Below are 23984 nucleotides of genomic sequence, written 5' to 3'. Positions count from 1 at the left end.
TGATCTCTTCTATTTTTCTCTGGCATTAACCTATTTCAGTCTTGGTTTGTGCTCTACAGTATGTGTCAGTAAGTGTATGAGTGTGTGTCTTTGCAAGCAAGTTTAAGCTGTTTTTTTTTTTTTTTTTTGCAATTACAACATGCCCTCCACCCTGCAAAGTATACAGTGAGTAAACATAAATGTTGTACCTGCTTTGGGGCTAACACAGTAGGCAAGGCAGCTTTATTTGTAGAGCACATTTCAGCAACAGGGCAATTCAAAGTGCTTTACATAAACATTCAAGAATATTGCTACAAAGTGCAAAAGAACATTAAGACATAATTCAAACAGTTATAAAAACATAAAAACATTAAAGATTAGAAAATAAAAACAATCTAAAAATAAAAGTTAGGATTGAAGCTAAAATAGAATATAACACTCTAGTGCAGTATATAAGATCATTATCAGGTTTAATTAAAGGCAGCAGCAAACAGGAAAGTTTTAAGCTTTGATTTAAAAGAGCTCAGAGTTGTAGCAGTCCTGCAGGTTTCTGGGAGCTTGTTCCAAATAATTGGTGCATAAAATCTGAACACTGCTTATGCATGTTTAGTTCTGACTCTGGGGACACTAAGCAGACCTGATCCAGATGACCTGAGAGGTCTGAATGGTTCATAACATAGCAGAAGATCAGAAATGTATTTTGTCCCATAAACAATTTAGTGCTTTGTAAACCAGCAGGAGTATTTTGAAATTCTCTGAGAGACAGGGAGCCGGTGTAGAGAGACCTCAGAACTGCACTGATATGATCCACTTTCTTGGTCTTAGTGAGGTAGTCAAAGTAGTCAAAGAAGACAAAGGACATTGATGAACACAAGCCAGAAAGTCTATCCGTGATGTCACGAGCCTGTAAGTGGTGAAATCCAACACCACCAGCTGGTAGGAGTTGTGTTGGGGTGAATACGGATCCCCTTGCATCAGTGCAAGTCAAGGCACATAGCAGAAAGAAAGCACCGCCTGCGGGTGAAGACGCACTAGAGCTGGATCTGCTTGTTGTGTTGGAGGAGACCACTTTGTGAGAGAAGCAGTCGAGCTTTTGACTCTCTGTATCTACAAACAGCAGTCGTGTTTAACACCAGCTGCAGCCCAGCAAGACCAGCAAGCCGCTCTCCAGCCGACCACAACTTGTTTTCTATGCAACTGTTGCGCGTCTCCACTTTTGGATAGAAAATCACCGGATCACTGCGCGCCGCAGAGCGCAGAGGATCTGAGAAGAGAAAGAGTTGGAGAGATCTCTCCTCTCCGGGATCTGCAATACCATGAGGAAATTCTGAAGTGGCACAACATCATCCGTCCACTTTTACGCTTTCCTTTTGGCTTGTTAAACCAGAGGGGGTTTAGCCCATGAGCAGGTATCCTCTTGAGTGTGATTCTGTTTTCACCCAGATCTCTGCTGCCTGGACAAATGCATACAAATGCATTTAGGAGCTCAACGGACAAGGAGTGGACACGTTTCCGCGGCAGCAACGTGAGTGGGCATTTGGTTTAATAGCATGCAGGTGTTAGGTTATACCTATGAAGCTCTATTTTCATATAAAGTGGCAACTTGTGGGACTTATTTCTGTTGTCTGGCGCCAATTGACTAAGCAAAGTCCCTGCAGCTATACGTTTTTGCCACCAAAACGTGACTGACAATACAGTGTTTTCATTCGATCACAATTGCATAATATAATTGGTCTGTATTGTTATTGTTTTTGATTTTGGAATGTTTTCAATTACCTTTAGTTTCTGTTGACTTTTCCTCCTTAAGTTCTGCACATTTAAACATGCACTATCTGCCTTTAAACATGCACTATCTGCCTTTTAACATGCACTATCTATCTTTAAACATGCACTATATACCTTTTAACATGCACTATCTACCCATAAACATGCACTATCTACCTTTTAACATGCACTATCTACCTTTAAACATGCACTATCTACCCATAAACATGCACTATCTACCTTTAAACATGCACTATCTACCCATAAACATGCACTATCTACCTTTTAACATGCACTATCTGCCTTTAAACATGCACTATATACCTTTAAACATGCACTATCTGCCTTTAAACATGCACTATATACCTTTAAACATGCACTATCTGCCTTTTAACATGCACTATCTATCTTTAAACATGCACTATCTACCTTTAAACATGCACTATCTACCCATAAACATGCACTATCTACCTTTTAACATGCACTATCTGCCTTTAAACATGCACTATATACCTTTAAACATGCACTATCTGCCTTTAAACATGCACTATATACCTTTAAACATGCACTATCTGCCTTTTAACATGCACTATCTATCTTTAAACATGCACTATATACCTTTTAACATGCACTATCTACCTTTAAACATGCACTATCTACCCATAAACATGCACTATCTACCTTTTAACATGCACTATCTACCTTTAAACATGCACTATCTACCTTTTAATATGCACTATCTACCTTTTAAACATGCACTATATGCCTTTAAACATGCACTATCTACCTTTTAACATGCACTATCTACCTTTTAAACATGCACTATATGCCTTTAAACATGCACTATCTACCTTTTAACATGCACTATCTACCTTTAAACATGCACTATCTACCTTTTAATATGCACTATCTACCTTTTAAACATGCACTATATGCCTTTAAACATGCACTATCTACCTTTTAACATGAACTATCTGCAACCCTCTTGGACTCTAACCACTGGCACACTTACTTTACACTATACATCCTATATACCACTTTATAGACTGCACATATGCACATATTACATTTATTTATTGTACATACTACATTCATTTATTGACGGACTGCACACATTATGTTCACCCATTCACTCTGTATCTTTTATATCTCTATTATTGTTTTTATAATTTTTGTATACCTTTACCTCTCCTGTGTTTCACTCTGTTTGTTGATGTTGCTGCTATGACACCTGAATTTCCCTCCGGGGATTAATAAAGGTTCATCTTATCTTATCTTATCTTATTGTTTTTGATTTTGGGATGTTTCAAATTAGATCCCTTTAGTTTCTGTTGACTTTTCCTCCTTAAGTTCTGCACATTAATCATACTGCATACTGCACATGTAGACTTTGAAAGTGTTGAATATTTACTGTGAACTTCTTTTTTATTCTTAGCTGATCTTGATACATGTATAGCTGACATCTTGCATGTCTTGGCTTTGAACTCGCCACATGAACATGCAGCCTGGGATCTCCTTCTACATTATAATATGAATACCATGTGGCCTCACTGCTGATGAACGCCCTTCTTTTTTATTTATTTTGCACTCACATAGCTTGATAAGCCGGGAAATAAACATTGAAACTGGCTTGGAAGCAATGATGTGTATTCATCAGCATGACAGTGTTAGACTGTGTGATGATAAGCATAAGAGAAACTGTAAAGACCTAACAAATTAATCAAACTCTGTCAAAGGCTTTAAATGGAAAAACATCTACTGAGTGCCTTTAAACCTTAACATTCCTCATGGAAGTGTTTATTATTGACATCCTGCATGCAGGTCTTGTTGTCCTGCTACATTCAGCTGGGTCTGTGGAGCTACAGAAATGTGCACGCCTCCATAGTCCACTTAGCAGGAAATGTATTTTCTTCTATCAGAAGTGAGTCCAAGTTGTCTGCACTCTATTATGAATCCCTTCCAGATTAGATCTAAACAGAGCTGAGCTCACAATGCATTCTGTTGTTCTCTACTGATAGTGTTTGCTCAACGGAAAACAAAGTGAACCTGAAATCCTGAGAGATCCATTTTTTTCTTTCTCCCTGAGAGTGAAAATGAGAGCCTTATGGGAGAACTGAGTTGACCAAGAACAAGTGTGGCCTCCCCTTGAATTCACCGGGAGAGTTAGTGTGTATGCATCAGTGGTTGACTGGCTCCTGAGCTCCAGACAATCACCCACTGTTGCAAGAGTTGCTGCTCCGTTGCTGGCAGTGGTTGAGCTGTATAGCTGCAGAGACTCGCAGCATGCTGTCTCCTCTACGCTAGTTCCCAAAATAAGTTGATGATGCAAGTTTTTCCGGAAGTGAAGATGGGCTATACTTTGGAGGAGGGGGTCAAGACTAATAGGTGATCAAAATATTAAACGTATGTCTTAATAAGATGGACTGTGTTTTTGGCTTGTGCACCGACACAGTGGTTAGTTTACAATGACATTTAGTGTGATTGATTCGTCTACTGTGTGGTGCACCTGTGCTTCAATGACAGGTGTGTTCAGTGTGTTGCTGAGGTGTTGAATACATGGTTTTATTGTGAACATTAATGGAAACTGAGGAGGGTATACCCTATTGACAATGAGGCTTACTGACAGCTGGCTTCTGCAGGTAGTCTTCATTTATCAGAGGATGCAAATCTCAATGTACACACTCTTCTCATTTGACTGAAGTCTACTGTGAAGATACTGTACAAGGGACGATGTTTTCCATGTCACTACTCCTCCAACTCTTGTTGTCATTACATGAAGTACAGATGCTGTAGCTTGCCATGAGGCTATCATCACACTTAGTGTAATTACTTTTAATCTGGCCTCACGGTATTTGTTTTGTTTTCCATGTATTTTAAGCCAAAGAGTCTGCAATTTTTGGCCATAAGAGTCATAAACTCAGTTGAATCCTATACGGGTGGTCTAACATGAAGTTTAATGGTACAGTGTGTAACATCTGGTGGCATCTAGTGGTGAAGTTGCAGATTGCAACATCTCCCGTGTGCCAAGTGTGTAGGAGTGTGTATAGGCCTTATTTAGAGCTGTTGTAAGAGTAGCGTATAGGTCATTTGGAGAATAGCAGAGTCAGTGCATAGAGTGTGTGTGTAAGTGATTGGTGAAGCAAGAGAGTGAGAGAGCGGCACCAAATGTGTGTGAGTGAACAAGTGAGCAGGTGGAGCAGAAGACAGAGTTAGTTTAGCTTTGAGAATATCAAGTGAATGTTCAGTGGAAGTTGCAGTTTGTGCAGAAATAAATGTTGCAGCTCCTCAAGACCGACAGAGGTTTGACGTGTCTTGTTTCCCGGCAGCTTAATTTCCGGTGATTATACACTAATGAAAACATAGTTATTAATATTATATTCCATTTCTGCTAATAGATTCCCCAAAATAGAGAAAGAGAAATAGAGAAATGTGTTAATGGTTTCAGGAGATAGGGAACTTCAGAGTATTCTCACCTGTAAGCCTGTAAGCAAAAATAATGCATGGTGGAATCACAGCCTGCCCACCAACTTGCTGCTGAAGCCTCTAAATACCTTCTCCACACCGGTGCCTGTAGGGATTTTGGCCCGCCTGTGTGAGTGAGAGTATTTAACCCTCCTAACATCTGCAGGTTCCCCCGCAACAGGAAAAGGGCAAACTATTAAAGGCCGGTGGAAGTTTACTCACAGCTCTTTGTCTGCTCGCTGTCTTGTGGACTAAGTCAATCTTTACTCTGGTCTGCACTGACCTCTTGACTCCAGTCACCTATCTGAGTGAGCACAAACATGCACCACGCTCCTGCAAAGCATCCAGACATGACATACCGGTCTTAGAAAATGTATATTTATATTTATGACTTGCTTGGGGTAGTTTGGAGAAGTATCCGATCTGAGAAGTATTTCAAGCCTTCGGCCAGAGTCAGAACGTCAAGTGGCCAATTGGAACCTGGAAACTTGTTGACCTGCTAATTTCCGCTCGCGGCAGTTTAGACATGAGAAGAAGACAAGCCCACTTAGTGCATCCATAATGAAGTAATTATGAGCAGGACACAGGTGTTAAAGCTGAAACACGGCCAGCAGGAACAGATATTGGCTGGGGATCAGTTACTTGCTCATGTCCAAGAATGTTTTGGTCGAGATTGAGAAGCGAAGCGTGCAGGAACAGAACACCTGATTAGCAAGACGTTTCCATTGAGAGAAATATCTGCTTGGTCTTAGCATGTGGAAAATGTGTGTGTGTGTGTGTGTGTGTGATGCTGTTTATATGATGGATGTAATTTTTCACGTCAGATTCATTTCCCTCACAGTTTGATGTCTTTGCAAAGGGACTTCTGTTATGAGCCTCATTACAGCTCCTGAGAGCACTGCATGCGTCAGTTCAAAGTCATTGCCTTCCGTCTGTTTTGAATTCCACTCCCATTTAGACTTGGGTTAAACTGAGCCGCATTTTTTTTGCCATGGGGAAGTGGAGGTTAGGCAAATGTTCCAAGGTCAAGCTCCATAATCCTCAATTTTCTGAATAACGACTCCATGTGGCATACTTCTAAAGAGTACTACTGTTGTGGTATTCTGAAGGCAGAAACAATCTCTTCAAAGTCAACAGAAGGGATGATAAGTGGCGGGTCGGTCAAGGTGACTCCCATCATGTTTGTTTAGATCAATAGTTCCCAACCTGGGGGTCCCAACCCCCAATAGGAGTCGCTAAAGGTTCACGGGGGTCGCAAGGCCTTCTTGATTTTAAAGGGTGTAAGACGAAGAAGCCTATTAAGTAGGTATGATACACAATAGCCTACAGACAGATAATTGTATTTAAAGTTCCTAAAAATAACAGGAAAACTCATCTCTGATACAATATTCACAGGAAATAATCTGCTCAAAATTCATCCAAATCGCTTGTTTTAGACAAACTTCCAGCAGTTATTGCGCTCATTATCTGGGTTGCTTTTACAGTTTATCGGTTGTTCTGTGCCATTATTGTTATGCATTGAATATATTATGAAATATCCATAAAATATGTCACTTAGTCAGGGGTGCTCAGTTCACTCTATGATAGAAAAGGTGTCCCTTAAGGAAAAAGGTTGGGAACGACTGGTTTAGATGTTCCAACATGTCAGAGAATCTTTCCACCAAAGGTTAGAAATAAAGGAGGAGCTGCTGTTGTACATGATTTTTACCCCCAACATAGATCAACAGCAATTTTACTGGTTCCATCAAGAAGTTCAACATTTCAGATTTCGGGTAGTTACCCGCTTTGTATGCATTGTTGATAGTAATGGATCTGGTAAGTGGCCTGCCAAATTAGACATGTAAACAGTGGCACTGCTCACAAAGTCGCCCCCTGACAGACATCAATGATGAAAGTAAGAAAATTGTTTCCCTTTCCCTTATGAGGACTGTAAACATCGCTCCATCGTCGCTCTATTTGCCAAGCCGCATCGAGCACTTCACCTCTCCATTTGCCTCTCAGCCTTTTTCCTCGTGTTGAATGAAGCATTGTTAGGGATCCAAGCTCATTTTGAGGGGAGAAAAGGCGAGATCTGTTACTGCTGGAACGATTCGTTGCAGAGAGTTTTGAGTTGAGATTATTTATAGTCCTGACATGACACCCCACTCCCCACGTAGTGGCATTTCCCTCAGTCAACAGAGCAGTGTTTGGGGAGCTTTGTCTCGCTTTCAGCAGTCTTTTCCATTAACTGTAAGGGGCTGGAAAGCATGTCATAGTGTGCTGTCACTTAGACTGGCTCAGTCTGCATGTAGCCTTTGTGTCCTGGATATAAGGAACTCCGTCGCTTCCTTCCTGTTTGCATATATAACTAAATAAAAACCTTAAAAAGTTCACCAACTGATGCTGAGACAGAAGGATTGTAAATGGTAGTGTTACGCTAGATGTGCTGAAGCGATGACCGGAGTCTGTTTGGTGGCAGGAGTCTCAGGGATACCTTAAATAGCCCTGAACAAGGAGACTGGGTGACAGACAGACAGTAAAGCTGTCTGAATCAGCATCAGATGGCCCCACTTGACACTCCAAAAGGGAGTGTTAAGTGTTATATTTAGTTTTTTTTGGTCTACTTTTAAACCCTGCCAGCCTTTAAGCAGAACCAGCTACTCGTTGGTTTTGTAAATGTCAGTTTCATCCTCTCTCAACAGATGAATGATTGCAATCATACATTCCCCCTCTCGTTTTCCTCTATTGCTTTTTCCTGCTTCGGGGATGTGTCTTGTGTTCCCGGCATTGGAATGTCGCACCACTTTCTCGATGGGGAACAGGTGACGGACGCGGCTCATAGTGTTTCTACTTACACTCAATCTTTTTCTTTCTTTCTTACTCTTTTTTTCTGTCCGCATCTGTCTCTCTTTGTTTTGCTAAGGGCCACATCGCTCTGGGAAAACAAACGTGGCTGCCTGTCTGTGGCTTTCCGCCAAACAGGGCCACACAAACACTACTGGTAGCCTCCTTGCTGGGTTAATCTGGTCCTCAAAAGGACATGAAGGAGAGATGTTTGTGAGACAGATATCATGCTGTTTGTAGCCATCACACTCACATCAATCAGTCTCGGGTGCGACAGCAGCCTGTGATTGATGGCACTGTTACATAACTGCATATAAAAATAGCGGGACCACTGTCTCCTCCTGTCTTTTGTACTAACCCCACACTGTGTTGAAAATCATCACGCTAGTTGCCAGAAGCCACTTCAAGTTGTGTCAGCAGCTGTTGCTATATGTGCAGGGCTGTCGATGTGATGGATTTGGTTTGAATGTACAGAGTATGCTTTGAAGCAGCCTGTACATGATAAATGTTCAGTAAAGTGTGTTGTGGGTTATAGATGTAGGAGAAAAGAGATGGCATGCAAGTGACTTGGATTACTGTTTAATTACTAAGTTTAGTTTCCCACGTTTACAAAATAGTTATTATTCCATTTTTCAGATAAGGTTTGATTTATGTGATATGACTGATCATCAGAAGAAAACATGAGCAAGGAAAACTCCACTTCTCATGCTCACCTGTGGTGTCACTTATTGTAAAGCTAAGATTAATATTATTTTAGTTAGTATATTACCCTTATATCCAATCAGTATGATAGGGATACAGTATGGTTTTTCTGCAGGTTGGAGACACTGCTCCATAGCTGCAATGATTAATCGATAGATGTTAACTATTAAATTAATCGCCAACCATTTTGATAATCGATTAATTGGTTTGAGTATTTTTTTTAAGAAAGAAATATTCTAATTCCAACTTCCTAAATGTGAATAGTTTCTTTACTCTATGACAGTAAACTGAATATATTTGAGTTGTGGACAAAACAGGACATTAGTGGACGTCATCTTGGGTTTTGGGAAACACTGATCAACAGTTTTCACCATTTTCTGACATATTATAGACCAAACAACTAATCGATTAATCGAGAAAATACTCAACAGATTAATCGACTATGAAAATAAACGTTAATTGCAGCCCTACTCCATACTCTGCTTTTTCCCTACTGGTTGACAATGTCAGTAAATGTTGCACTGGATACCCACAACAAGGATGGTGAGAGGGAATAACAAGGATGACACAACATGTTCTGCTGTTGCTATAGTTTTAGTGATTAACGATTTAATTCTAAAACTATGGGAATAAAGGCTGAAGACATGTGTGTGCATGGTGGTCTGTGTAATCCTCGGCCTCTGAACGTGTTTAAACGTTGCACATGCTCCCCATTTAAAACTGGTATTAGCATAATTTGTATATGAAAATCTCATCTGAATAAGGGAAAATAATGCATGTCATGCACAGTGCTCTAGACATTTCTTTGGCTTTTTACTGAATGTACATATAGCAGATGCTGCCCTACTAGCTATATGGTGGGCAGTGCCACCTAGAGGTGGGGTCAATGAGGGTCAAAGTACTGAAGTTCCAGGAATCTATTAGAGAGTATGAGTAACATATAGGTCCTAACATATCACTGTGTGATTAGGACTGTTTGAAATAAAGAAGAAGCTGGTGGAATATAAATTTATTGACTATAAATGAAAGAATAATGTTTCTTTCAATTGTAAGTGTTAGTTTCACAATCAAAATGTGCTTTTCTTTTATCTGTTTTTAGCATGATGACATTGTCAAAAGCATTAGTACATGGAGACTTGGTTTGTGCATTGCTAACAGATCCATCATTTTGTAGTTAAGTCACTGTTATCATGTACATGGTATTTGTGGCTTTTCAGAAAGATCATTAGCTTATGTCCTTTATGTAAAAAAGCCTGGTTGACAACCTCTTTGAATGGCTTTGGGAATGAAGATTGATGAGACAGAGTGCAAAGTATCTTAAAAGGCAGGCATGACATTACTCTCACTAAATCTCAGCTGGCTTTTCACTCTTTGTGGTCATTGATTTGCTGAGGCATGCATCCATGAACATCAATAAATTGATTTTAACCAAATGTGCCTTTGAGACAAAATCCATCATTATCTGAAAACAATAAAACCTGACTAGAAAATGCTGCCTGCATGACTTTTCACTATAATTCCAAACATAAAAATGTCAAAGTTGAAAGCCTGAGTCAGGATGCCTTTTAAGGGGCTCCCATGATTCTTTCTTACATGTTCCAACAACTGATTTCAACCCAATATTGACTTGGGCTGAAAGTAACGATTACTTTCATTATCGATTAATCAAGTCACTTTTTCTGATAAATCAATTCATTGTTTAGTCTACAAAATGAAATGAAAATACTACTAAAAAAGGCACACTGCACCCATATGTGTCAACCTGACATTGCTTGTTTTGTCCAATCAGCAAGGTATTCAATTTACAATGATATAAATGATTAATCGATTATTTAAATTGTTACCAATTGTTTTTTGTCAATCGACTGATACATTTACTACATACATACATTTCAGCCCTAATATTTATGTTTGAGACTATGGATAAATTGAAAATACAAAGTCATGAGATTATGGTAATCAATTCACAATTTAAGTACGCCTCATTTTCTCTAAATTCTCTAAAGGATTTTTCTTCCTTTATTTTAGCCATGGTGTTTTTACAGTTATGAAATTTGGACCCATTGTGAACAATGTCATAACATTTCTAGACATGTATGTTTAGTCCACTGTTATAAATTGTTCCAACATGCTTGTTTCTGATTGGCTGGCAGGCAGGTATCGCTTCCTCAAACAGACAAAGCTACCGTTCTAAATCACTGCGCAAGGTAGCGAACAAGCAACGTTGTTAATGTTATAACGTTACCCAGATTACCTAACATACTGGCGAAACTAATGTAGCCATAGGTTAAAGTGACAACAGACAAAATAAATTCAGAAATTGGTTGCTGTGGTGATCGTTGGTCGTCCATCAGCTGCCCTATATAAAATAGCAGAGGAAACACGCGGAGGTAACACACAGAGGAAACGACGCAAAGGGGGTGTTCTTCGCCCCCTAGATTGATATAGTTGGAACCTCAATACATCCATGGTTGGGACAGACACCCCAGAAAGTAATCTTACCGCAGCGTCAGTTATCCAAATAACACCAATAACGGTTAAAATAAATTGTAGTTAGCTTCAAGTTTTATTTTCAAGTCTTTTAGGGACCCACGGTGACCCATTACAGCTGGTAGTGTCTAGAACTATCTTTAAAAGGCCTGGGAAGAGGGTGAGGATTTTACACCTGGGTTGCAATTATATGTCAAATAGTTAAGAAAAGGGTCTTGCTCATTACAGGTCATGCTCATGGTGGACATTTTGGCACACACAGGTGCAGCTGGCAATATTGTAAATTCCTCCTTATAGCTCATACGTATATCCTCAGTTCATATCTTGAGTGACCATTCCTATACCTTCTGAACACATTGCCTTGTGCTGGTACAGTAAATATATCCTCCACTGTCTCAAATAATTGCCCATGTATCATCAAACAGCAGCGCCAAGATTGAAAAGCGGCTGTGATGGCATGCTACTCTAGCTGCATATGACAATACTGAGTGCTATGTCACTGTTGGGTTTTGGTACACTGGCTTCTGGCATTTATAAACGGTAACATATGTCACTCGTTTTCCAGTGTCAAGTAGTATGCCATCAGGCAATCTTCACCTCATCACTCAAGAAACTGTGCTTTCTACTCTCTGTTTATTTCAGGGAGACTCTTTCTCCTTCTGTCAACAGGATAAGACTAAACATGAATGGAAAAATAGCCAAGTTATAGTCATTTTTGTTTTTCTCAGACTTACCACAATTTTGTCCTCGTAACTGACTTGTGACTGAAACAAAACCTCAACAAGAGACCATTGTTTTCTGTATGTGAGCGGATTTGCTATTTGACTTGAGTGTATGTAGTCTGGATGTAGTATACACAAATCTTACCTTTGACAGAGTTTCACATTCACTGAAAACCACCCGGCATGCATCTTTATGACGAACAGCAATTCCATGCATAAACTATATCACCAGGATTGTAATTGGATGGGAAAAGGGTGCTGCGGTTGTTAAGTTGTTAGTATAGTGTTGTCTCATAGAGAGATGAGTTTCCAGCCCTTGTCCTCTATGTGAACAGTTATCATGTTCCTCTGTCCCTCGTATTGAATTTGGTTTCATTCTGGAGTTCTGGTTTTCATCCCAGGCTGCAACGCACAAAGCGACTTAGACACATCGCTGATTGGGTCATCTGCCTATATTTCAGTGTTTCAAACAAATCTGTTATTAATTTGTGTTTGTGTGTCCCTTTAGGTGGAACTTTATCCTGCTCCTGTCAGTATGCTCAGCAGTACTCTCCGGAGAAGAAGAATTCCTCGCTCAAGGTAAACAACAGAACCCTATAATGCATAACTAAACATCTGCATTAAGGTTATCACTAGTACTCTTTTTATATAAAAGCCCCCATCTATCTTTTTGTCTTTGTGACTTGTGAACTACTCTCTCTGTCAGTTTATAGCTCTTCATCCATTTCCAGCCTCGTGCTAGCTTACATAACAATCTTCTTAGTGAGTTCCATCTAGTGAGGTATTCATCTGGGTTAACATCTGGATTCTGCGACAGATTGGTGCATCCCCCCATAGTGCAATACATTTTTTGCAGTTTTGTAGACAACAACTCAAAGGTGAATTTTATTGCTTTCTATTTTATACTGGAGCAAGTATATATAGGGATAGTGGCTGCAAACAGGAGCTCCTCTTTCTTTGCTCTTCTTATCGTTTTTGAACCTTCTCCCTCGACATGTCTGCTCCTGCTCTCCAGGCCACAGCATGCATGTAGAAGCAGCCTTTGTCGCTTCTCCACTTGCCCATCGTTTTTTTGCTCTTAGTGCTCTCATCTCTGGTCCATCAGAGAAGGCTTTAATTATTATTATTAGTTATATGCAATCATAATGTGAAGTACAGTACATACTAAGAAGAGCACTCTGGGAAAGTACACCAATCAGTCAGACAAAGACAAAGTCATATTTCTACGTCAACTGAATTAAAATGGAGGCTCTGCCTTTTATTTTTTAACCGAATATTCTCTGGTCTAGCTCGGCTGAAAACACAAAAACACTGAATCCATTGCCGTTTAAAAACCAAAACGTATTAGTGCGGATATAGCCTAAACCGCGCGCTCGGTGAAACACAGAAACCGAGGGTATTAATGATTGTATGAAATTTTAGCAGTGGCCCTCATTGACGCTGCAGAATGAATATGGGGGAAACACTGGTGTATTGACAGCTATACCTCAGCTGGTCAAATGCTGGGGATAAGGTGATATCGATCAGTTAAAAAAACAAAACGAAAAAAACAAACAAAGCAACAACGATGAGAGGAATTGAAGGTGAGAAGGGCAGAAGTTGATGATAGATGTCAGTAGGGGTGTCACGATTCTCCAAATCCACGATTCGATTTGACTTTCGATTTTAAGGCCACATTTCGATTAAATTTTCAATTTAAACATGCCATTGTTAGACTAGTCTTGATTCGTAAAGATCAACAGATCATTGGTTTTATGCCCTGACAACATCATCATTTACACTTTCAAATTCATCTTTAAAAAGAGAACTGAATTGCCTTTTTATTTAGAAGGTGTTAAAATTAGACTATAACAGTCTACAATATAAAAAACTGCACCTTTTCAATATCAGTATCTGTGTGACCCACCTCAGTACATAATCATTACAAAAACAAAACATAAATCCTTCTGCAGTGCATTACAAATGTGCTGTAATCTACAAAAATACGGTTTTGTTTTTGTTTTTTACTGTCGCGCTTGTTTCTCTCTTCTCTCTCTCCTCCGATCATTGTTTGTCACTGAGGGCAGAGCTTTGGACACCTTTGCTGAAATTCAGTCGTGGTTTTGTTCTATCATGATTTGCAGTGACTTAATGTTAAAATAACCAAGTAAGAGTGGAAGAGCTATGATGAGTAAGGAAACTAACTAACTAACTAACTAAGTTTTCTAGCCACTAGGTTAATTCATGCAGTGTAAAATGCCATAGGCATGCAGGAAGTGCTCTGAGTATCGTAGCGACAGGGACGGCCCACATCTCCCATCATGCCTGTTTTCTATTTTATGTTTCGAAATGTAAATGTTACCTTTGGTAGTGTTTGTAATGTAATGTGTCTGTTCAGAACATGGTGGCTTATGTTGGTAATTGGGATTTTTGTGCTGGTTTATAGTTCAAACCATGAGTGAGTTGGCTGGTTAATTTCTTGAATACAGCTATATTTTCTCTCAAATGTGCACAAGAGTCTTGCATTGTCTTCTCCATACTCATCTAAAGTTGATGAGCCCACTCCTAGAAAGATCAATCCATCATAACGAGGGGAGGAGGAATGCACACAGAGTGCTAGAGCAGCTTTTTTTCACATATGAGACAGGTTAATTGGAATCTGGGCTGACTTTACCTCGGGCTAAGAATGTCAAGGATATCTCAGTGCGTGCTCAGATCAGCTGCAGATATATAGTATCCGTACCTGGGCTGCAGAACTATAGACCCTGCAAAAAAACATCCAAGCTGATGAACTGTATTGTTTACAGCACTTACTCTCTCTGTTTTGCCCTCTTTTCCTGCCTCCCTCCAAAGCACTGAAACAGAAAAATAATGCTTCTGTTTCACTGTTTTCAGTGTTTAAAGGTTCTTTATATGATCATTAATATAGCAGCAAACAATTATTTGCTGTGTAAAGATATAGAGGAGTGATGTCTACCTGAGCAGAACATGAAGTCACTCTCCCTCTGTGTGTGTGTTAATGTAATCCGAGCTTCTCCTTGCTTTGTTGACATTGCCGGCCGGCCGTGCGTGCTTTTAGTGCGTGTTCGTGCATGTGAGCGTGGCCAAGCGTGGCTAGCTCATGGCCGCCGCTCTGCACTGCTCTCATACGCCGGTTACAGCTGACACCGACGGTGACGACACAGAAGCGTAGTACCCACCCTCCGATTCTCCCTCGGGTAAACACTGTTATCTCTGTCAGCACGTTCGCTGTTGTTAGCACCGTTAGCTGTGCGCCGCGGCTCACCGTCGCCAATGTGAGAGCCGTTGAGAGGCAATAGAAATGCTCCCAATCCCGTATTTAGCACCTTTAACACACATATTACAGAAACTACACTAGTGGACTCCACTTTCCCCCAAAAAGTACTTCATCCCCTACTAGCTCTACAGTATTTATCTGATAAATGGTTTACCTTAAAGGCAAATATACTATACTATATTACTATACTATATCATTGCTGCTAAAAACATTTCTGTGATTTCCAGTGTAAAATGTTGAGAATGTGGACATCTGCAGTAGCCAAATACTTGCTCTTTAAAGATGTATTAAAACTTGTGACCTTAGAAATCACATCACCTGCTTCAGCTCTTAACAGTCATACAGATGAATGCCTCAACTTATTTTTCTTTCAGATCTAGAAACACACACACAGACACACACAAACACTATAGGCCACATACCACAATATTGTTGCACTTGTAAGAAAACCTGATATTTCCAAAATGTGAACATTTCAGAAGTAGTAATAACAGCATAACAACTTGGTTTATGCTTGATACCATTGTCTCTCTGAGATTATCCAATGTGGTTTGAAAAGGTTTTCAATATACCAGGAGTCTGAGTTTGGAGTTTATTAGACACTTTAATAACAGCATGTTGAGTGTCTGTCTTTTCAGTAGTAGGGATGTACTAATCCCACTTTTCTCTCAGGATACCAATTCTGATAACTAAATTCAGGGTACTGCTTGATAACAAGCACCAATCCCATAACAGTGCTTTTTTGTTATTCAGTTTTTAATCTGTATACCTCACAATGTGGAACAGATTGGGATCATTCTTTTATGTTTAAGGTAACATGAGGCTGTAACTACACAAAACGTGTAACAAGTATAAGTTGACACTTCTTTAGATTGTATTGTTCTACAAAGTAAGGGTATTAATGGTTGATCAGGCATGTCTGGCCAATTCATGAAATAAGGTAAATATCTGCATCAACACTGATCCAATTGTTAAGATCAGTGCAACGGTATTTAACAGTTCTCACTGCTGAAGATGTGGCTAATTTGAAACCTATGTCACAAGTGGTTGGTAACAAGATGTCTACTAGTTCTTCCTTATATCTAAAACTTTGACAACTTTAAGGTATGACTTATGTGACTGATAATATGCTTTAATTCCTGCTGCTTTCTTATATAGCCATTCCTTATACAAAGTCACCATCTGGTAGTTTGTTCAAACATTTCTGCTGTCGGCTTTTCAGAATTTCAGATGTTATTGGCAGTTTGATTTAAACCCCTAACCAAGGTGAAAGGTCAAAAGTTTGTACACGTGCAACTCATCTGAAATAGGCCTCTTATATCTTTGATGTCTTTTTTTTTTCTGCAGTCTTAACGGTTGTTAAAAGTGTGAGCCCACAATGCTCTCAGTCAAAAAGCAACCTTTAAAATCTTTTTGAACCTTTTTTTTTAGGTAAAATAAATAATAGAAGACAATGATGCATTTGAAAACTTTGCTCTGGAGATGCAGATCACTGCTTGAGTTAGTGCATTCAGTTCCCCCTCAGAAATACAAAATCAACTAACCCCTCTTTGAAAGTTGGCTCCCCAAATACAGAGAAAGAGTTGCTTCAAAGGAAGGTAGTGTCTCTGGATTAGTAATGAAAATACCTCAAACTGCCCCTGAGATCTCCCCTCCAAAACACTAGATGCACTCACGCACACGTGCACATATGCACATCTGCACACGTGCACACGTGCACACAGGCTTTAAAAAGCTTCCCCGTTCTTAGACTTTCATATTACTGCTGCCTTGGTCTGCCAGCAGGCTCACAGATGCACACACTCACTCACTCACTCACTCACTCACTCACAATTTCATTATTTCTCACACAGACACACAGGTCAGGTTAGCTTCTAAAATGACCGACCCGTTTGTGATTCAGTTGACGATTACAATTTCTGTCAGATATCTCATTTGTCATTTTAATAATGTAATAATAACATTTTTTTCTGGAACTATCACTGCTCAGTGCTTACATGTGACACATAGTTATGTCTGTTGCTTTTAGTCAAAGCCAAAACTATACAGAATATCTTCTGTCCCCAAATAATTTAAGTGATTTTCAGCAGACATACATACTTTGAAGAATTACCTGTGGGCATGACAAAAGAATGACAATTTGGAGGGAAGCTGCTCGCATGAATCTCTGGTGGCAGATTGATTCAAAAAGGCTGTGTGGACTGGTTTCCTGTATCCTAGTTAGGCCCCATCCTTCTCTAGTCTCCTCCACTCATCTGGGCCACAGCTGCCTTTCTGGTACTTACTCCAAGAGAACAACAGGGAGGGGTCACCAGCATCAAGGGGAGACTGACCAGTGACTTTTTTTTCTCAGTCATTTGACATGAACAAGGATAGATTATGTATTTTTCCACATTTGTTTGCATTTGTTGCAATGACATATCTTGAGTTAAAATTAGGAGCCTTGGAGGAAGAATAAAACATTTTTGACACTTATTAATAAGGCTGCTCCCTCTTAGTTGATTAAATAAAGGGGACGTGCAATAAATTGTAAAAACTAAATCTCTCCAGCATGTTAACCTTACCATTTTTTCCTCTGTCTTTCAGGAGTGGATATCCTCTATCGACTGGGGCTTTCAGCACAAAGCAGCGCAGACGAGAGGACAAGCTCACCTTCGACTACTTACACCACTGTTCCCTCACCTTTGAATATTCCTGTTTCTGGATATGGGGTATTACTCGACTCAAACTCCCTCTATGAGGCTCCGGCAGGCAGTTTGTTCCCGCCTGAGATCGGCGAGGAGTTCTCTGTTGTGGTTAGCCTAAGCTCCTGGAGAGCAAACAATGCTTTCCTTTTTAGTGTCAGAGATGGCAGGGACAGGCTGCGTTTTGGCATTCAGCTGCTGCCACGGAGAGTGGTGGTTTACACTGCCGAGAAAGCCTCCATCTACTTCACCTACAACTGGCAGGATGGGCACCAGCACCCTTTCGCTGTTGGTGTTCGTGCGCGCTCGGTGTCCTTCTATGCGGATTGTGGGGCGGTGCAGCAGCGGGAGCAGACCCTGGGGAGATCTCAGACACTGGGGGATTCTGGGGGTCTCTTCACTCTGGGGAGGATGAACTCCAGAGCGGCAGCATTCAACGGTCGAGTCTGCCAACTAGATATCTATCCCTCAGCCCAAGCTGCCGCGCACTACTGCAACTATCTTAAAACACAGTGCCGGCTGGCCGACACTCACCGATTGCCTTTGCCACACCCTGGTTTGGATATTGAGGTAAATGACCCTCCTTCTAACCCCTTTACAAAGTCCCTTGTTGGAGTAGCAGCTACCCATCATACCCCCTTAAAAGCCACAGCAGCTTCTAAAGTGTCCCCAGGTGCTTTGGTCACACAGTATTCAACACTGAGCCCATCAGTACAACCTCATCTGGGGGATCAGAGCCACATTTCCAAATTGGATCCCCCTGGCCACTCCACCACATCCTCGCTTCAGCCCTACAGCCCCACATTAGCTACCCTGAGTGGACGAGCAGTTCTGGATCTCACCTATAGCACAACTATCACCACTACCAAAAATGTGTTGGCAAAAGGGAGAAGCCCACAGGGGGACACTGATTACTCTGAAAACAGCACAGAGGAAGAGAGCAGCTCCGGGAGCATGCAGAATCCAGATGCCACCCCGGACCTCATTTCCCCAGTCAGGCAAAGTCGAGTGAAGGAAGGACTCAGGAACAACTCCATCACCAGCTCCAGGGACTCTCACTCTGGGCCTCAACAGACTCCTCCGCTCCTGGAGACTCATCTGAGAGCCAATGGCACCACTTTGTACCGGGAGAATCAGGTGGACACATCAGAACATCATGATCCGGATGGCAGCTATGAGGATGTAGACATGGGAGGATATGATTACGGATACGAGGATTCAGAGTATTTCTACGACTACGAAGATGGTTTCCGTGGCCCCAAAGGAGAGCCAGGTTCTCCGGTAAGTGACTGAATTTATGAATGACAAGTAGAGCTATGAGTGTTTATGCAACACGATTCAAAGAATTGAGAACACAAGTCAGTGCATTGCTGTACATGCTCAAGAGGAAAATGTGAATAGAAGCCAATCAAAGGTAATTTATGGCCATCACAATTAAAATGTTATGTAAAATTTGGCTTTGTTACATACACCCAGGATATATGAAAAGATATTTTGGCAGGGCGGTGTAGTGATTTAGAGGTGAAGGCATGTCCAAGCACTGTTCTTTTTTCATGTATCTACAAGTTGTTAAAATAACACGTCATTCCCTTGCTGAAATACTGCCAGACACTTTTGCTCTTCTGTTAGAGAGGATAACTCTATCTGAAGGTTGGAGGTATACCCTGGCAAGAAAAATTAGCTGTCCATCTATCCTTATGATGTAAGCTGGCTGTCAGGATAGCTTTGCCACTGTACATGATCTTATAGCTCAGACTTACAGGTATTGCTTATGTTTCCATGAATGAGATGTGTCGGGACTTTCTATCTGATCTGTTTAAACTTAAAGGAGTGATGTAAGATGTCTGGACTCATCTGCCAGTTTCCATAGCTCACCTATAAAGTGCCTGCAGGTCTGTAGGTTGCAACTTATCTCTACGTCTCCGAGCCTGAGTACACTGTACTGCAGTATTATGAGCATGATACAGTCTAAGCCACAGGCTCTTTTCCATTTGTTCACAATTTGGCAAAAGTATTGATACAAAATGTTTGTTTGTCTTAGCTACTCTGACTGCTTTGATGCAGGCATGTTTTGAATGCTGGGTCAGCTGAAGGTCAGTGGTTCACTCCGTGTCATTGCCTCTTTGTTTGAACTTAAAAAGCTGGTTTACATCCTCAGGGGAAGTATTTCATAGTTTTTCAGCCACACAAGTACAGTGGCATGTGCGGGGTGAAAACTTGAGCCTGGTTAAACCTTTTGTGAGGGGCGATCCAACATTTTTCATTAGAGCCATCTGTGTGGGAAACCCCAGGTGTACCACCCAAAAGCTCCTTTTTCTTTTGTTTGTTTGTGAAATTATTAATGGGACCTATCTGGATCGAGTTTGACTATATGTAATTATAGCAGTGCCTCAGAGGAAAGACTTCAAAAGGAGAGTGGAAGTGTGGACTTCAGTCAGTCCTCACTTCCTTAATACATTTCCCCTCTTGGTAATGTCTCAGTTACATGGTCTGTTATTAAGCTACCTACAGCAGACAGCTTGCATATTAACCACATGTTGGGTAACAATGCAGGGGCTATTCAGCTCAAGTTCATGTCACACAGTGCAACAAGTTCAAAAGATGATTCATTCTGCCCTTCAATTTTTCAGAAATTTGACTTCTTGAATTGACTCCATTAGGAAAGATTTGACCCTTGGCTGGCCAGCACAGATGAAGACTATGAATATTATCATTTTGCCTCGGTTTCTTTAGGCCCTGTTGTTGTGGCGAAGGCGGTGGTGTGCTCAAAGTTTCCATGTGTCAATGTGTGGGAGTCCAGAGGAACAAACAGCTGCTTCTTTATTCATCATGTCTCCCTCTTTGCCCATCAACTGCTCTGACAGGGGATAAGGATGCTCCAGAGAACCCCATTATAATCTCTTGCTATTGCAACTATTCCGAATAGTAAATAAAATCGTACAATGTCTGTTCATCCTCTTTCAATAGGCCTTGACAAGACACAGGAACTTGGCTTGGGTCTTGAGGAGCTGTAGCATGTATTCACTGACAAATATACTCTAACTTACACACACTGCACTGCTCGGTTCACTGTGCTGTGTGCTGACATAAAGCCATCATGTGGCGGCTACACATGTATGTGTTACCGGCAAATATATTTGACTGCTGAAAGCCGGCCGGCTCCAATCGGCTACAGTTTGACGGTGCATCTCTAGCTGTTAGTTTAGGAAGTGCTTGATTTATGCAGCAGAGTTTTCTATGAGCGGAACGCACATTTTAAACGTCAATACAGCAGTCGATAATTTACATTTAGTTGTGGGAAGCCATGATCGTGATCAATATTTGATTAATTGTGCAGCCATAAATAGCACAAGAAATTACAAAGTGCTTTACAAGGCAGACATAATAGAATAAAGGATAGAATACAATACCAGACATTTCAAAATATATGTATTTACGAAGAAATATAAATCAATACAAACGTGGTCCGCGAACTACAAGTAGCCTACAGATCTGATCTAACAGGATGTAACTGTTTCTGTGACTTCCTGTATATTCTTTGAAGGCTGCTGGAAACTTGACCGCAGTTTTTTGTCACCGCCCCCCGCTGCTGCTGCCGCCTGATCTCGGCTACTTTCCAGGCGAGGCGCAGTTCATCTTGAACGAGCCTAATGCTACAATAGACCTGCACGATATGAGGAAAATCTGCGATGTGTGATATCATTGTTCAATATTGAGATGACGATATGACTTGCAATAAATTAACAAATATTGGGCCGTGCATATTAGTTCTACTTATGTTAGCCTGGTTGTCGTTGAATTCAGAACCGGATTAGAATTTAATATTTGAAATATAACTAGGCTAAATGTTCCGATAGCAGCAACAAGAAGTAATGTGTACAACAGCAAAGTCACTATATAAACTCATTAATATCTCACTGGAAACAAATCTAAAATATTAAAATAAATCGTATTCTTGAGTGAAGTTTATAAAGAATGAAAAGCTAAGACATCATTCAGTATCAGTCCTTCCTCCTGTCCTCTGTCCTCCTCCCTCTGCTGATGTGATTCATTGCTGCAGGTTACGTTACCGTTGTTAGAGAGAGGAGGAGCTGCTTTGTCCCAGGCAGCTGATAAGTTTACCAGTAAGATACGTGGCGAACTAAACTAGACTATATACAGACAGCTTTAGTTTTAGCTAGTGTAGCCGAGTACCTCTCTGATCAGCTGTTTGCTGACTTCGCTGTGTGTGTTTATGTGTGGAGAGCTCCGACACAGAGCAGGGAGAGGATGCAGCGTGATGATAAGTACTACGGTCTTTAGCTCCGGAGCACCTTTAATTTAGCGTTTTGGTAACCACCCCTAAATAAAATTATTTTTCTTATTCATCGCGTTTCAGGCAGTCTTTTGCAATGTGTTCATCGTGCATGTTCATATGGCGATGACAATGAAAATACGATTTATCGTATCGTTTATAACTCCTAGCAGCAAAAGCTGTCAATCTCTAAAACCCTTTTGACAGATTCCTTCACAGATTATTTAAGTAAATTAACAGTGTGTGATAATGCATCAGTGTGATGATGCAAGTTAATTTGATTTAGCATGAGTCTCTTTACCAGAACATGAAATGCAGTTATTCCATATGTTTCTTGCTACGTTTTTCCATGACGAAGGTTTATGTTAATCCCGCAGGCTGACCAAAGGCTGGTGGTGTCAGTCTCATCTCCAGAATGTAACTTGACCCTTCTGCTCAGAGATTCGTAATAGAGCTTTTAGTTGAAAACACTTGGCTCCTGTCTTTGAACTTCAAAGCTCTTACATAAATATAGCACATACTCATCATTGTGAAGGCCAAGACAGTGAACTGCATGTTATTGCTTGCCATTAACATACTATATCTCTCTTTCACCCCTTCACTCTTCTCTCTCTCCCCCTCTCTCTACAACATTCCCTTCTTTCTCCCACTGTCCCCCTTGTCTCTCCGATTTAGGGTCCTCCTGGTCCCCCTGGTTTACCTGGTCCTCCAGGAAAAAGAGGTTCTCGGGTGAGTAACCTGCGCAAAGGTGATGGTACACAGGCAACATGACGTAAAGTAATTGTCATCTATTGATCAGGATGAGCATTCTGAACGCTGTGTGTGATAGCGGCATTCAATTAAGAAGAAGTTGAATTAGAAATAGAGGATGTTTTTTAACTACCAGATATGTGTCATATATCTCTCTTCATGCAGTTGAAAACTCCCTTATATGGTGTGGTCTGGAAGGTCATAAATGGAAAACAGAAAAGAGACAAAAAGACAAGGGAAAACCGAAAAGACAACTGTGTACAGACAGTGCATTTTTTGAGATGCTGACCACTCTTCAGGAGCCATAATAGCACAGGAAGTATTGTGGTTTGATCACAGAGTCACTATAAAGAGGTTATGGTCAGGTTTATTGGCCTTTAAGGCACTGCAGTTTCTCATCAACAGCACTAACGCATCTTGTTCTTTTCATCTTTTGTTATGGCAGTTAGCAGGCACTGGACATATGTGATTTGCCCTTTATTTACCGTCACAATCCAGCTGAAACTGTTGGGAAAGAGGCAGTGACAGACATGTTTGTGGTTAGCGTGATTAAACTCAGGAACAAGCCTTGCTTTGAATAGACTCATGATGACAATTAGGTAGTTTGCTTTGAGGACGCAGGCAACATTGTTTACTTGTCCGCACCTTTAGAACAAACAGGTTGAGTGACCAAACTGTTCCCAGATGAAACCAGCTGCAACCAGCAGTAACTTTCGGCATCACAGGCTGCATTTCCACTCTGATCTTGAGACTTCACTGTATGCGACTGCCAAGTCTGTCATGATGCAATGCTGCGATCATGCCACAGGTCCCGGAGGCATCTTTAAACAGAACAAGACACATTTTACTCAATGGATGTGGTATGTGTTTGAGGGAAGGTATATAAATAGTTCACTCTTTTGTAGAAGCTCTACCTGGCACAGCACCATCTTCTGGCTAATTTACCCCGGGGAATGTAAATATCTACGGCGTTTCAGTGTTTATGGAGGACCAAATTAAGACATAAACTGAACTTAATGATTGATTGTCGTAGACAG

The 23984-nt window shown here is 40.8% G+C and overlaps 1 protein-coding gene across 2 annotated transcripts in view; it reads left to right on the top strand.

Annotated features, from left to right (window-relative positions):
* Positions 1-864: 864 nt before the first annotated feature.
* The window catches only part of LOC119488797 (collagen alpha-1(XXIV) chain), a 96597-nt gene continuing 73477 nt past the window's right edge, over positions 865-23984 (top strand). Inside the window, exons 1-4 of one of the 2 annotated variants that reach the window (XM_037770706.1) lie at positions 865-1504; positions 12451-12521; positions 17806-19184; positions 22873-22926. In XM_037770706.1, coding sequence (XP_037626634.1) covers positions 1452-1504; positions 12451-12521; positions 17806-19184; positions 22873-22926 — 1557 coding nt within the window. In that variant the 5' untranslated portion in view covers positions 865-1451. Of the gene's footprint in view, positions 1505-3085; positions 4129-12450; positions 12522-17805; positions 19185-22872; positions 22927-23984 lie in introns of those variants that run through there. The other variant, XM_037770705.1, reaches the window with a different exon arrangement.

Source organism: Sebastes umbrosus, chromosome 5 (assembly GCF_015220745.1).
Source record: "Sebastes umbrosus isolate fSebUmb1 chromosome 5, fSebUmb1.pri, whole genome shotgun sequence".
NCBI classification, from domain to species: Eukaryota; Metazoa; Chordata; class Actinopteri; order Perciformes; family Sebastidae; genus Sebastes; species Sebastes umbrosus.
The sequence above is the reverse complement of the archived record's forward strand: the minus strand, read 5'-3'. Positions and strand labels throughout refer to the sequence as shown.